Here is a 15724-nt window from a genome sequence, read left to right on the forward strand (position 1 = left end):
TCGAGTACCAAACAAATTTCGGATGTTATTCTCACCTCTTGGATTATCTTCAAGTTTTCGAATTCAAGGCGGAGTGTTATCACTTTTCCGTTTCAAATGTAACAGAATTCCATCTTGATTTTGAAGACTATTTTATGATATACCACTTTTCAAGTTGAGGCTGCGAAATTATTCGAGAATATTCAGTATCATATCTTAAATTAATACTTTTGATTCTGTCATGACATCACATCATGAAAAGCACTTCTAATCCCACTTCAATCTTAGTCAAAAAATCTCCTAATCACAAGTTGGAAAACTTATTCGATTAAACCTACAATAGGCGAGATATTGAAATTGTTTGAAACATTCCAACGTAAAAGTATACCGCCGAATGCGGTGGAAGTCCTTCAATGTTTCTCTAGGGAACTAGGAAATTCTTTCTATTTTTCGTTTTTTCCTGTTCGTCCAGCTCCTTCATTTTCTTCCCCCGTACCTGATTGTTCTATAAACGCATTCATACTCAACAGTTTCCTTCTCTTTCAAACTATATTCTGTCTTATTTCAGTTCATTCAACTATTTTCCTATCTCTGAGTAAACACTCAACTATTAACTTTTATTGAGACTTTTCCGATAAAAAGCAACTCTCACTAAGTTGGAAGCTTTTCCCCTGATAATTTTCCAAGCTCGAGGATCACAATAGTTTTCCACTACTTTAAAACTAACTACATTCTACTAACTATATTCAAAATTACAATATTAGTTCCCTCACTGTACAATGAATATGGTAATGGAGAATCTGATCCATGCTTGAAGTAAAGATTATGTGAGGCTGATTTTAATTTCGTATGAAAAGATTGACGAGTTCTGCGGGACTTGGAGAGCAGAGAGTAATTTAAACCATATACGAGTAACGTTTGACTACCTTTTCTCTATGTTGAAACTCTCAGCTACTTTACTTTTCTTCAATTTATTCAAGTGTCCTACATCTGAATATAACATGTTTCAAAATTCCTGAGAATATCCCTTTTTTTAATGTTTCTTTAATATTGGAATATTTCTTCAGTTATTAGACACAATTTTTCCATATCGAATCAAATAACACGTTGCAGAATACAACTTCTCCTATGGACTTCAAATATTGATACAGTTAATTCGGAAAGTGAATTACAAAATGCCATTCTATTTTTTTTTTTTTTGTGTGTAGTTGAGAAGTTGATATTGTGGTAATTAGTCATATTGGATGAAAAAGACTAAGAAATTGTCAAAGATTGTTTATCAGAGATTGACATTCTATTATTCTTCATTTTCAATTTTCCAACACCTCGAGCTTGCTCTTTTGGAGGAGTAGATCCCAATAATTTATTTTGTTGAATAATTTCATTGTTGCAGTGCATATTATTGTATAGTTTATTGATCTCTTTTGCAATTCATGAGAAATAAATGAAATGAATAGATATTCTGCGTTGTTTCAATGATTATCTGTTGTTTTTGTTAACAGAGAGAGTCCTGAGGGACAGCGACAAACCGTACGAGATCCTACAGGAATGGGGTGCACAGAAGGACCCCTGCAAGCTGGTACTCAAGTACACAGTACTACCATCTCCTTCCATCAATGGTGAGTCACTAATAAAAATAATGTAATTATTTTAAATCAACTACTCTTCCAAATCTGCATTATATGAGCTCGTGAAGCAATATAATTCTTGGAATCTCTTTTGGTATTTCTCATTTTTTATTATTAAAATCAAATCAAATTCAATTAATTTCATTTTTGACCTTTTTGCAAACCGTGGTTTATTTTATTATGAAAACAGACTTCCCTGAAATATAGTATTTTTGTTAAGCTCCAAGGGTATAGTAATTATGTGACAGCAATAATTTATCAATAGTCAATTGCAGCTTTACTAGTTACATTAAACAATGTGAATTGATTTTCTAGAAGAATATTCTTCTCTCACTTGTACAGTATAATCAAACCCAATACAACATTTTATTTGAATATATCTCTAGAAAATTCCGTTTATATTCAATAAGGAGGTAATTGTTTTCATGGAGTACGAGTAGGTCTACGCTAGAAGGAAATTTTAAATTAATACCACTCAAGTAACTAAAATAAAATAACACTCAAGTTTTTCAAAAACCAAGTCTTTTCGGTAGCTTTTTTAAAATAATTTGTCAACGACAATAAGAGTTGAAGACATTTATCTTCTCCCCCAAATCCCTTCCCAGACAGACTCTTCAGATTTCCTCCTAACAAATGACGACACTGGAAACTTTTTCAATTTGAAATAGACCGAACGAGAAGCTGTTTCGGCGAGTATCCATGGCAGGCGGGCGATGGAAACGCTAAGCGCTCTCGAATACAGCGAGAAACGGCAAATACGAGATAATCGCCCTCAATGGATGGATTTCGTATGCATACAGCGCCGCGTCGCCGCCGTGCAGATGTATAGCAATTCCCTTGAAACGGACCTACAAAATGCCTAGATTTTCTGCAAGTGTGAAATCTTCTTCAGAGGTATTAAGAAGGAAAGGGACGGAATGAGATAAACATAGTCCCTCTCTTAAGTGAGAGAGGGATAGAAATACAACTTCTTATCTCAATCTGCTACCCAGACGACAGCTCTGCTATCCTATTTAGAAGAATCATCTTCCCGAAAACGTTTCATCTACATAATCTGTTTCCCATTCGAAATTTATCTCCCTGCAGTTGGACGCTTCTCGAAATCTTCGTGCTTTCCTCTTCCTTATATTTTATTTCTCGTTTATCGGAGTGTACATAACGCAAATCCTTTTTTCGGGGACGGCAAAACCGCTATTTTACCAAAATCTGCGTTGGGCGTGCGTGAGGTCTTATTTTTCGCATTACACCTTCCATCTATCTCGTTCTTTACTGATGTTGATATCTGGCTTACTGTACTTGAATGAGAACGTACAATTACACCAGTTTGAAGTTTTCAATGTACGAATATTGTTATAATGAAAGTTTGAGATATTGTCTTACTTTAGTTGCTTGATCTATCATCAAATTTCTGTTTCCATTGCAAATCTACAAATCATAATTAGAACTTTTGTATATAGTACTATAATATTTATCGTCCTTGATATGCCTTGTATAAAACATATCCTTCCTCATATTTTCCCCATTGAAGAATATTGTCCCTTACAATATTTACAATGCTTTCAATATTAAAAAAAAAATTTATTCAAATTCTGTGCTTCTATCATATAACTACATCTACTAAACACTGAGTCAGAAGTTACTATAAATAACGTATTGATGACTTACAGAAGATGAACTGATTACATACATGTTTTTTCAGGTCAGTTTTGTAAACTTTCAATTGATAATCCCATTTTCTTAAAGATTTACTAGTCATCTATCCTACTGATAAAGATGAAATATTTATGAGACCAGAGTGGGAAAAACTGTTTAAAAATAACAAAGTATTCTACGAGGAAATCCTCTGTTGAGAAAACTTTACCGCGAATGTGGAAAAGCACACAAGTTTAACGAGTGAACGATTCAACAATGGAGAGAATTGGAGTGCTGGAGCCTCGCTGCTAAATTCGTTGAATCCGTTGAAGAAATGGAGCGAAAAGTTGCGATTCCTGTTTGAAAACCATGAGGCTACAGCAGCCACTCACTCACTCACTCACTCACTCACCCACTCACTCACTCACTCACCCACTCACTCACTCTGTGGCGTTGAAATATTCATTTCAGTGCTTTCACTCGCCATTCGTCTCGCAGAAACCAAAAAGCAAAGAGTAAACTTCCTAAGAAGTGTGGAGATTTGAGGTTGAAAGTTAATTAAATGAGGTTTATTATTTGACTTTTCTCGCCATATAAAATTATCAATTTTTCTAGAATAGAGTTTCAAGTTGCAAGATCATACTCCATTCTTCAACTTAAATGGAAAAAGAGATAAAGGAAGCTTTTATTGTCAATTGAAGCAACAAAATTACATGTATGAGTGGAATATTTCTATATTCTAATATTCATTTCGAAGAAAAACTTGACAACTTTTCCGAGAGTGAAAATAAATTTTTACATTTCCTCAACAAGAAGTGAATTTATTTATGCGAGAGAAACGTAGGAACAGAATGAGATTTTTGAATAAAAATATCTCTGATTACTCTAATAACTTAAGCAGCTCTTAAGATCCTTTCATATTGTTATTTCAAAAATGCTACAATATGTACAATGTGTGAAATTAATTTATTGAATAGAAAACATTTGGAAGTAGAATTTGTTGGAAGCAAATTGGAAAACATGTTTTCTCAAGGAATAGAAATAATTCAAATTTGGGAAACATTTTAAATTGAAATGTTTTTATTATTTCCATAATCACTTCAGCATACACTAAACTTATGAGTAACTAGTGTATGTGAGCTATACGAGCTGACTACGGGTCAGGAGCTATCATATAGATGTGTTATTGATTGCCAATGGAAATTGAAGCTTTGAAATTTACGACTCAAATACTGAAAAAAGATTCTAAATGCTCACCTTTATTCGAATGAGAAGTTTCGAGCTCAATATGCGTGACAATCAAGAAAACAGGCGAAATTTAAAAGGATTTAATCTCTGAACTAATACACAAACTCTTTCGCAGGTGGTCAATGGATTACGATGATAATAATAAATAAAAAGGTCATTTTTAGCCAATTCTATAAAAACCAATTGAAACATTTTCCAGAGCTGACATTACAACCATCCAGTGTTCCCCTGAAATTTATTTTAATCCAACCACCAGAAATATGCATTTTCAAATTGCATTTCTCCCATGAAATGGACAAAACAATCACGACGACATTGCATCCTCTGCACAGAGGACTCCTCCCTCAGTTACCATCTTTGCTCCTGTCCTCATCACAAATACTCTCAACCATCCCCCCCCACCCAGGGTTCATCTCCAGACTCAGTTGTTGATTAATGGAGCTCAACCTCGCAACGCAATTAACCCCTAACTGCTTGAGCCTTCCTCAAGCATCGCTCGCGGGCGTTACTGCGCATGCGCGAGTGTCCGCCACAGGTGAATGAGATATTGCTCGTGTAAATAATTCGTTATTAATAGCTGCAATTTCGCTTTCAGCCTTCACCCTTTCTGCACTCATCAGGCTAGTAGAAACTCCTCCCCTCCCCACGGACACTCTCATACCAAACGTGTCGCCGGCTCCAAGATTAACTGTGTGTGGAAAGGTGTCAGATGTTATCAAAATTCTCGACTCTAGCTGAAATATATGTAGAATAGATTACATAATATCATAGATAAAGGATACGCTTCAGATCACATTTCATGTGTGCTTAGCTTATGATAGGCGAATTTAGGAGAGCCTCCGAAGCTCCACATTAGGGCAGAGGCTAAATTTAGGGCTCTCCTAAATTCGCCTTATAAATGAATATTTCCTTTGAAAATGCCAGCATATTATTTCACATATTCATCCATATTACTATGTTGTTAATTTTTTTACCCCACACAATATTTAAATATTAAAGTTATGACTGCCGAGTGATACCCTTGAGCGCCATTGAGCTGAAAATTATGATTATTATTTGTATTTTATACTGCAATCATATAATTTTTTTCGTATTCCACTTTCAATTCCAAACTATGTTCAAGTATCATAACTTCCTTAATACAAACCAGTGTATTTTAACTGCCTGATTTAGTTCGACTCCTCCCTGCACACGGACAAATCATCCACGCAGCTAGTATATTCTTTATATTTATTATTGTTCCACTATTATTTTGTAAATATGTATTTTTTAATGAATGAATTTGAACAATTTTATTAAATTGTCATAATACTGTGATTATTTTTCTCATATAAGCTACTTGGAACATAGAAAACGTTTGTTATATTATTATTATGTCTCTAATGTATATAAAAATAGTTATTGATATGAAATCCAAACTTTGAGTTTAGAATACGGTGAGAATTCATATCTTGTGGAATTTTTCATATTAAGAGAAAGATGAAAGTTTTCCTTTCCTTCAAAGTCACCATTCTTTCAATTCTATCTCTTCACAGTTTTAAGGGAAGTCTATCCCAAAATTCCAAGTTCATCTTCACAATTTTTGATTCTTTCACAATCTTTTTTATTATTCATGATCTTGAACAGTTCTTCTTTTCATCTTCTCCTTATTTTTTTTCTTCTCCTCTTCCTACTTCTTCTCTTCCACCCTTTTCTCTCTCTCTCTCTATCTCTCTCTCTCTCTCTCTCTCTATCTCTCTCTCTCTCTCTATCTCTCTCTCTCTCTCTTTCTCTCACCTCCTCCTCCTCCTCTTCCGCTCCACCTCCTCCTCCTCTTCCACCTTCACCTACTCCTCTTCCGCCTACACCTCCTCCTCCTCTTCTCCCTCTTCCTCCTACATCACCAATTTCACTATACTTCACCTCACTCCGAATGAATACAAACTTGTTATTTTATTATCTTTTCAAACTCTCCTTTCCACATCTTGCCCGCATCCTGGTAATCAACTATTCATTATTATATTTATTATTGCAGAAGACTGGATGTTTGTTTTGCACGTTCTTGCTATTAAACGCATCTAATTACGCATCGTTTCCTTTTACAATGTTCAGCCCTCGGGGCTCAACTGGAGCAAACAGCTTCACAAACAAGTCTAGCGCGCGCTAGCAGTCTCTCAAATACATTGTTTCATCCATATTATCAAATCTTGAATATGAATAATAACATTACATGAATGAATATTTAGGGGTTGGATGATATCAGGTACCGCATGGTTTGATAGCATGGATAGATAGTATATCTATCCATGCCTGTGTCAAGACATCAATGCCAGGTGAATGGCATACAATGAAACAATATTTTTTTCAATTAATCAAACAATCTATACAATAAATCAATCGTATACGTTTTCTCTGATGATAGATCTAGTGATAAACTCATGAAAGAAATATTCTTTACTGGAACCCTCTACTTCGCTGATTCAATATACCTTTCATCTATACACTCACTTTTTTCTACGAGCTGAATAAAATTGAATAAGGGTACTTGATAACATTTATTGTTAAAATATAAACAATATAAATATGCCTCAATTATTTTGTCAAGCTTCAGTTGACTAGAGTATATTTTCATGTATGCCTTATTCATGTCCAGCCTTTTAAGATTCCAGATTTCTTGAGGAAGGAGTTCAAACTTGATATCATTCACTAAACAATTTACTATTTACCAAGACTCTTATACTCTTAAATGTGAATAAGGATGTCTGAGGAGTTTCTTAATTTAGGAGATTATTTTCTGAAATATTAAATTTGTAACCTGTCCGAAGAAGTTTAATTTATTTTTGACTCCTCAAGTTGATTTGTTCTTCATAATTACAGGCAACCTCACAGACCCAAAATGTTTTCAATAATTATTGATATAGTAATAGCTTCACCCACCTTGAAAGAATTAATTTTTTACAGCTATTATGAATAAGGCACAGAGGAAGAATTTCTAGAAATCTTGAGCTTTAATTTATGCAATTAAAGGTACTGAGAGAACACAGAATACAGGAAAGTCCAGGCAATGAATGTTCAAATGAGGGTATAGAGAAAAAGTTTGTAAGAGAATTTCGACCCCGTAGCTCTGTTTAGGGTGAACATGTCAACTGTGCTAAAGGGATGGGGGTAGTAACACTATTTGGGTTTCCGCATACACCTCGAAAACCATGCGTCTTATGGACATTACTACTTAGTCCAGTCAAATGGTCGTTTTTCAGGAAACAACCCCGGAAGAATTTTTCTCGACGGTTCTATATGTATTTTGGGACGCTGAATTGGAATCTGAAATTCGCTGACACACCAGAGGGCGGCTTCACCCCCAAAACCCCCAAAAACCCCTAAAATTTTTGACTTTTTTTAATTTTTCCATTTAATCTCGAATACTTCGAGTTTTTTGAGAAAAATCATCCTCTACAAAATTAAAGATAAAAAAATTTCCAATAAATTGAGTGGTCGCGTAGGATTCTACCATTTCTGGTTCCGGAGCGATAAAAACTACTTATGGGAGCGAAAAGAGGAGACAATTCTCTACAACATTGACTACTTTTTAGATATTTTAATCTAAATTGTTTCACAAGATACGCAACTTTGTATATGTGAAAATTTGTGATACATTAATCATATACACTGTCCCGCATATTCAAAGTTGCGTAAAATCCGAAAAGTAGTCAAGGTTGTAGAGAATTGTCTCCTCTTTTCGCTCCCATAAATTATTTTTATGATTTCAATACCGTTCAAAAGTTACAGCCAATTGAAAAAATTATTATTTTCATTTTTTCTGCGATTTTACTGTTATTCAAGAGTCTCTAACTCTAAAACGAGTAAGATACATGATAGAAACTTGCGATTGGTCTCAAATGAAAGAGAATACATGCTCTATAAGCTACGTTTCCATCCATCTTGCATGACTGTTTATTATCGAAAAACATGATTTTTTGAAACAAACGTATCTTACCTTACGATTATTTTTTTACAAAATTCATTTATCTCACATGAAAGAGGAGATTCTGTTCTTCAAATCAAGATCAATTGTTCATTTTTTCATTCAATTTCAGTAATGATAGGCCTACATGATTTTGAACCGCCTTGACGAGCTGAGAAGAATGAGCTGTAGTACGAGGAGATCTGATCATTCTGTCAAAATTTATAAGTGTTTATTAAATTTGTAACCTGTCCGAAGAAGTTTAATTTATTTTTGACTCCTCAAGTTGATTTGTTCTTCATAATTACAGGCAACCTCATAGACCCAAAATGTTTTCAATAATTATTGATATAGTAATAGCTTCACCCACCTTGAAAGAATTAATTTTTACAGCTATTATGAATAAGGCACAGAGGAAGAATTTCTAGAAATCTTGAGCTTTAATTTCTGCAATTAAAGGTACTGAGAGAACACAGAATACAGGAAAGTCCAGGCAATGAATGTTCAAATGAGGGTATAGAGAGAAAGTATGTAAGAGAATTTCGACCCCGTAGCTCTGTTTAGGGTGAACATGTCAACTGTGCTAAAGGGATGGGGGTAGTAACACTTTTTGGGTTTCCGCATACACCTCGAAAACCATGCGTCTTATGGACATTACTATTTAGTCCAGTCAAATGGTCGTTTTTCAGGAAACAACCCCGGAAGAATTTTTCTCGACGGTTCTATATGTATTTTGGGACGCTGAATTGGAATCTGAAATTCGCTGACACACCAGAGGGCGGCTTCACCCCCAAAACCCCCAAAAACCCCTAAAATTTTTGACTTTTTTTAATTTTTCCATTTAATCTCGAATACTTCGAGTTTTTTGAGAAAAATCATCCTCTACAAAATTAAAGATAAAAAATTTCCAATAAATTGAGTGGTCGCGTAGGATTCTACCATTTCTGGTTCCGGAGCGATAAAAACTACTTATGGGAGCGAAAAGAGGAGACAATTCTCTACAACATTGACTACTTTTTAGATATTTTAATCTAAATTGTTTCACAAGATACGCAACTTTGTATATGTGAAAATTTGTGATACATTAATCATATACACTGTCCCGCATATTCAAAGTTGCGTAAAATCCGAAAAGTAGTCAAGGTTGTAGAGAATTGTCTCCTCTTTTCGCTCCCATAAATTATTTTTATGATTTCAATACCGTTCAAAAGTTACAGCCAATTGAAAAAATTATTATTTTCATTTTCTCATTTTTTCTGCGATTTTACTGTTATTCAAGAGTCTCTAACTCTAAAACGAGTAAGATACATGATAGAAACTTGCGATTGGTCTCAAATGAAAGAGAATACATGCTCTATAAGCTACGTTTCCATCCATCTTGCATGACTGTTTATTATCGAAAAACATGATTTTTTGAAACAAACGTATCTTACCTTACGATTATTTTTTTACAAAATTCATTTATCTCACATGAAAGAGGAGATTCTGTTCTTCAAATCAAGATCAATTGTTCATTTTTTCATTCAATTTCAGTAATGATAGGCCTACATGATTTTGAACCGCCTTGACGAGCTGAGAAGAATGAGCTGTAGTACGAGGAGATCTGATCATTCTGTCAAAATTTATAAGTGTTTAAAGTTTTGATCCTTGACGTATCCTTATAACCTCCTCCCCCCCCCCACAACTACGAAATACTGAAATTAAATGTTTCTAACGGGTGATTCTCATAGAAAATAGCCCTCGTGAGATGATTTCAGCCGAAATATGTATTTGTTTGTTAGGAAGGCCTTGAAAAGGTATTATAATGAAAAATTTGTATTTTGGCTGTAGGATATGATTTTCTATTTTCGGGTGTATTCCCCCTCCCCCAACTACTACAATCGGAAATTCCTAAGGAATCCTGTTCAAAATTAATTGTTCTTTCACGTGATGTGTGGTTTTTATCTATACTAGGAAAATATCCAAGTTGTATAGGGTAGAAGTGGTAGTTGCATAATTTTAAAAACCCTTTAAAAAATGCCCCTTTTTTGGAAATTTTGTCGCTCCGGAACCAGAAATGGTAGAATCCAACGCGACCACTCAATTAATTGGAAATTTTATTATCTTTAATTTTGTATAGAATGATTTCTCTCCAAAAACTCGAAGTTCTCGAGATTAAATGGAGAAATTAAAAAAAAAGGCCGAAATTTTTGGGGTTTTTGGAAGTTTTGGTGGTGAAGCAGCCCTCTGTCGTGTCAGAAAATTTCAGATTCGAATTCAGCGCCCCAAAATACATATAGAACCGTCAAGAAAAACTCTTTCGGGGATGTTTCCTGAAAAACGACCATTTGACTGGACTAATTATAATATATAAAAAATTCTTACAAAATTTCCTACAACAAATCTGTCAACTTTTTCCATTCCAAAGTTTTCGAGATATCCACTCTTGAAAGTGTGGCATTTTAGAAAAAGACACGTAAGCCTCCTTTTTTGCTATTTTTTCTTTATAGCTAACCTTTCAATGAACAATAAGAAAAATACATGACCTTTATGAGCTTATAGTACAATAAATTATTCTCACTGATGAATAATTCCTCTATTCTACGCATTTCTTCGGTCTGTTGCAGCAGTTTTAGTGTTGAATGTGAAATCTTCTGTCATTCAATAATATCGTTGTCAATTATCATTGTCAAAGAAAATTTAGAGTCATAAAATGTCTTTTTAAACTTAGAGGGAATTTTCTTTCCTCTTAACCCTTCGTTGACTGGATTTAGATCTAGAATTAATAAACATAGTACTGAATAGTACTATGTACAGTATTGTACAGTACTGAATAATAAATTAAACATACTGCATATAGGAAGCTCTAGACCGTATCCTGGCGCCATACAGCCATATAGTCGTGTATCACTGTATCCAATTTCTCTTATCATACTTTTCTGTCTTCAGTATAGAAATAATTATCAAAGATTATTGGTGAATAATTTTATGAACTGGAATTATATGATTTAATTGACTGAATAGCATTCAAATCACAGGATTGTTCTACCATTTCAAAGTTCTTGAAAACCTCTCCTGATAAATTACATGACCCCAAATAAGGATTTCCTAAATGAACAATGGACGTTTATCATAAAACAACGAAATATATGATTGAATTGACAGATTAGCAACCAAATCACAGGTTTTTCTATCATTTCAAAGTTTTTGACAACTTCACCTGATGAATTTCATGACATCAAAAGAGGAATTCATAAATGAACAATAACGTTTTATCGTAAATAATATTATTCTCAACCTATTCACTCATCTTTAAACTTTGTTCATAAAAAAGTTTAGGCTGGAAAAGCTGTTCCATTTCCATGAGAATCTAATAAGTCGAATAAAATAATTTAACTCCCTGAAAAATACTAATTTGAATTACTCTTCAAACCATTCCTTCCAAACTTGACAAGAAATAATTGCCAGTTGTATGCATTTATGGAAGTGAGTGACACCGGATTAATGAATGCCCTTTCATCGTTTCGTAATTCCAGTTCACTTTGAGAACGCTTTAGGGAGCACTCAGCTTCTGAAACGGTACCATACCATACCATTACCACCAACGGAGTACGGCCATACCATTTTCAAGTTCTGGCGGTAAAGCTCCTCTATCGGCTAGACCACTTAGCATGGTGTCTAACTCAATTTAGCGCTCAATTTCCCCCCTCACCTATCCTACTGACGGTTGTAATAGTTTGCCTGTCGCTTCTCTGATGATGAGAGTGAGAATGAATGAGAGGGAGTAGATTTCTCTATTTTTGTAGATTACAATAAGAGAAAACTTCTATACTAGATTGTTTATTCTATGATTACAATATATAGAGGCTTTTACTTATACAGTGAGTGTTTTACATCATGAACATATTCATGCAAAAAAACAAGGGGCTCATTTTTGCAGCATATGATGATGGTTGTCATGTTGTTGATGGTGAACTATGTGGCTTGTAGATGATATTCGGCATCAGTATTCAGGTGTGGAGCAATTCTCATATTTGTTTTTAAGATCGTGTCATTTCCACTCATTTAAAATATACGGTTGTCTCCAGATTATATTAGGTAATAGCACCATAGAATGCATAAATTTCTCTAAACTATGAACACTTCTACTTGAAAGCTTTTGCACTTCATGAAATTTGAAATGTGTTGACTATTGCCCACGCCACGTAATTTTCAATTTCTCCCAGTGTTTCTTTAGCTTGTGAATTCTAAATTTTTTCAAGTGTCATACTGAAAGAAGGATTCAATCTTCCTTCAGGAATTAATCAACGTTTGGTAGGTTATCCTACCACAAATATTTCCACCTCCCTTCAATTTAATGGTAAGCATAGATCATTTCTTGCTGAAAGGGAACATGACCTGCCAAAATCCACCCTACAGCCCCAAGATTGAGAAAATAGGATAGGATTCACTTCAAGTATTGATGACTTGGTGTTGTGAATTATAGTGATACAGAAACAATACAAATTATTCTTCACTTACCTGTACAACTCCTATCCTTGATCCTCTCTCACTGGGAAGCTAAACAATAATATATCTCCAAAAATGGAAAAAATTATTAATCGCCCAATAGATGAAGAAAATCCAGGGAAGAAGCAAGAAGTTATGAAGAACTTTGCTATTTTACGTCCTTCAGACACTGAATATCGTAACACTACTACTTGTCATATAAATTAATGTAGGTTGAATTTTGGTTAAACAGCTTTTTAGTTTCAATTTCACATACTTTGCTATGTTGCATGAACTCTTCAACATCATATCAACTGTATTTATTGCTAACATAGGTTGTATTCTGTGGTAAAAGAGGTAGCCTGCATAGTATCTTATCGAGCTTCCTTCGATGAAGCAGAATATTAGCGCTAAATGGTAGAGATAGTATGTTGCAGATTGTAGAGCGGCTCGCGATGCAGAGAGCATTGCAGCATTCCATAGAGCAGCACCAGCTGGAAAGAGTTTGAGTATCATTCCCCGCTCTCCGGTGATGCAGTGTGGCTGTGGTCCCCCTGGTGCGGTCATGCCAGACCTCTGTGACTCCTCGAGAGTGGAGGAGCCGGCCGCCAGCCGAAGAGCGAAAGAAGTCCAACAAGAGTTGAGCCCAAGTGGAAGAGTGTTCTTGCCTTCCTTCCTCCCAAGCGCTCTACCTCCACGGCATACAAAACCGTTGACCGTTTTCTTTTTGAAATATCCCCCCTCCCCCGTTCTTCGCCAACGCCGATCCTCGGCGGCTTTTGAAGGTGGAACGGCACGCCAGGTCGGTGAAGCGCTGTTGCCAATTCGTGCTCAGATTTCGGCCTGGAAGTCACGCCGGTGGTCATGCCCGGTCCCCTGTCGACAGCACAAATTCGAGCAAGGTTATCACCGGCTATAATTTGTCACGTGACCGGTTGGCCAAGATTGGAATGATTGATATTGATATTGAGATATAAATACTATATCTGCGAGTACTATGTGGTAACAACCAACGATCGAATCGGACAATTGGTACTATACATATGGTTATAGTTTCATAGTATGGTATTGTTGTATATGGTTGTTACTATTGTTACACAAGGAATAGTACAGGAATTTGTCTTGAATTGAACAAATATTTACTGGTACTTGTTTACAGTACCAGTAAACAAGGAACAGTACCAACACTAAAATGTTGTCCATGGTTAAATAATTATAATAAAATAGCACCTACTATTGTTCCAAAGGAATAGTACCGGTATTTGTACCTGTATTGTACATACTACAGTACCAATAGACCTACGTAAGGAAAAGTATCAACACTGAAGTGATGTCTCTGGTAAAATTGCATTTTGAACTAAACCATGTTCACCATTCAACAAAGGTATCATTGTGTATTCTTCCATTGATAAAATGGTAATATTTATTGTATAATGCAGTACAATACAACATGTCACTCTTAAGTGTAATTCATTGATAAGATAGTACGGTATCAAGGCTAAAAATCAAATTAATAAAAACTAAATAAAAACTTGTAGTGCCCTTTATTAAAAACTTTGAAATATTTTAACGACTAGTTTCGACCATAGGTCATTTTCAAATAGAAATGTAAAAAAATAATCTTACGATATGTTCATATTATTTAGTATCAACTTGTTTTTTTTTAATTTTTGAGAATGACCTATGGTCGAAACTAGTTGTTAAAATATTTTAAAGTTTTCAATAATGGGTACTACAAGTTTTTATTAATTTGAACAGAAGTAGCCCATATAAGTGAAATGATTTTACAAATATGTCAAACTACATGAGCCTATTCATTTATAATACAGCACAATACAAGATGTCACTTTTATAGCAAGTGAATCGTAGAGAGTGAATGGAAGGAGCAGAATTGTTGCAATTCCCATAATTTTTTATTTAACAGACTTTCATGGAAACTAGTATCGAAGGTCGTGAATAATTCTGCTGATAATGATGATGTCAAAGAAGTAGAGATGTACTTAGGCTACTAAAGCTAGGGTTGAATTAAGTTCAATTACATTCACTACTGTACTTCAAAGTGGCACACTGTCAACATCTCTGTACTAACAAATTGGCAACTTCCTCTGTCTGGTCTATTATATATCAGATAGTTATAAGATATTGACATTCATGTCTATGAGATGTGTAGTAGTACAGAGAAGGCAGATGTACTTATTATATTAGGTACTGTATTCTTATAACATCGTTGTATGCTGTAACGTATCGTAGCAAATCGTTGAGGAGAATTGATTTGATTAACAATGAAATGATACATAATAAAAGTATCATATCACAGTCCTCTACATGGTTATTTTTGGGTAAACTGACTGGAAAATCATCTGTGGAAATGTTTAATTAGAATCAAACTGTGTAAAAGTCAAATCAATGATGATTCTTTGTCAGCTATACAAAGAATGTATATTTTTCATAATTCATTCAAATCACTCGACTGAATGGAAGAATATGTTGGACTTTCTTTATACAATACAAAATAGTAGACACTACAACTACAAATACTTGTACTACTTAAATTCTCTAGTAGTAGCCTACCTATATTCTATTCGAAATAGTAGTAGAGAAGTAGAGTGATATCTACTCTGGAATATTAGTGAAGGACGATATATCAATGAAATTAATCAGCATTAATTATTGAGGTATTTGAAGTCGTCAAACGTGATTGCGCTGCATCGTCACATTGAAGGACTTTGAAATCTGAGATTCTGAGCCATCATAGATGATATTAGATCTTTCCTTGGTAGACCAAACTCATTAAATTTTGCTTGAAACTGCAGATTCCTGAATATGAAAT

At 34.6% G+C, this 15724-nt stretch overlaps 1 protein-coding gene across 5 annotated transcripts in view; it reads left to right on the forward strand.

Annotated features, from left to right (window-relative positions):
• LOC111057853 (apoptosis-stimulating of p53 protein 1) overlaps positions 1-15724 on the forward strand; it is a 376427-nt gene that overhangs the window by 128815 nt on the left and 231888 nt on the right. For all 5 annotated transcript variants that reach the window (XM_039437713.1, XM_039437710.1, XM_039437716.1 and 2 more), the window contains one exon: positions 1482-1598. In XM_039437713.1, coding sequence (XP_039293647.1) covers positions 1482-1598 — 117 coding nt within the window. The remainder of the gene's footprint in view (positions 1-1481; positions 1599-15724) is intronic.

The sequence above is a fragment of the Nilaparvata lugens genome, chromosome 11 (genome assembly GCF_014356525.2).
Source record: "Nilaparvata lugens isolate BPH chromosome 11, ASM1435652v1, whole genome shotgun sequence".
Lineage (NCBI taxonomy): Eukaryota > Metazoa > Arthropoda > Insecta > Hemiptera > Delphacidae > Nilaparvata > Nilaparvata lugens.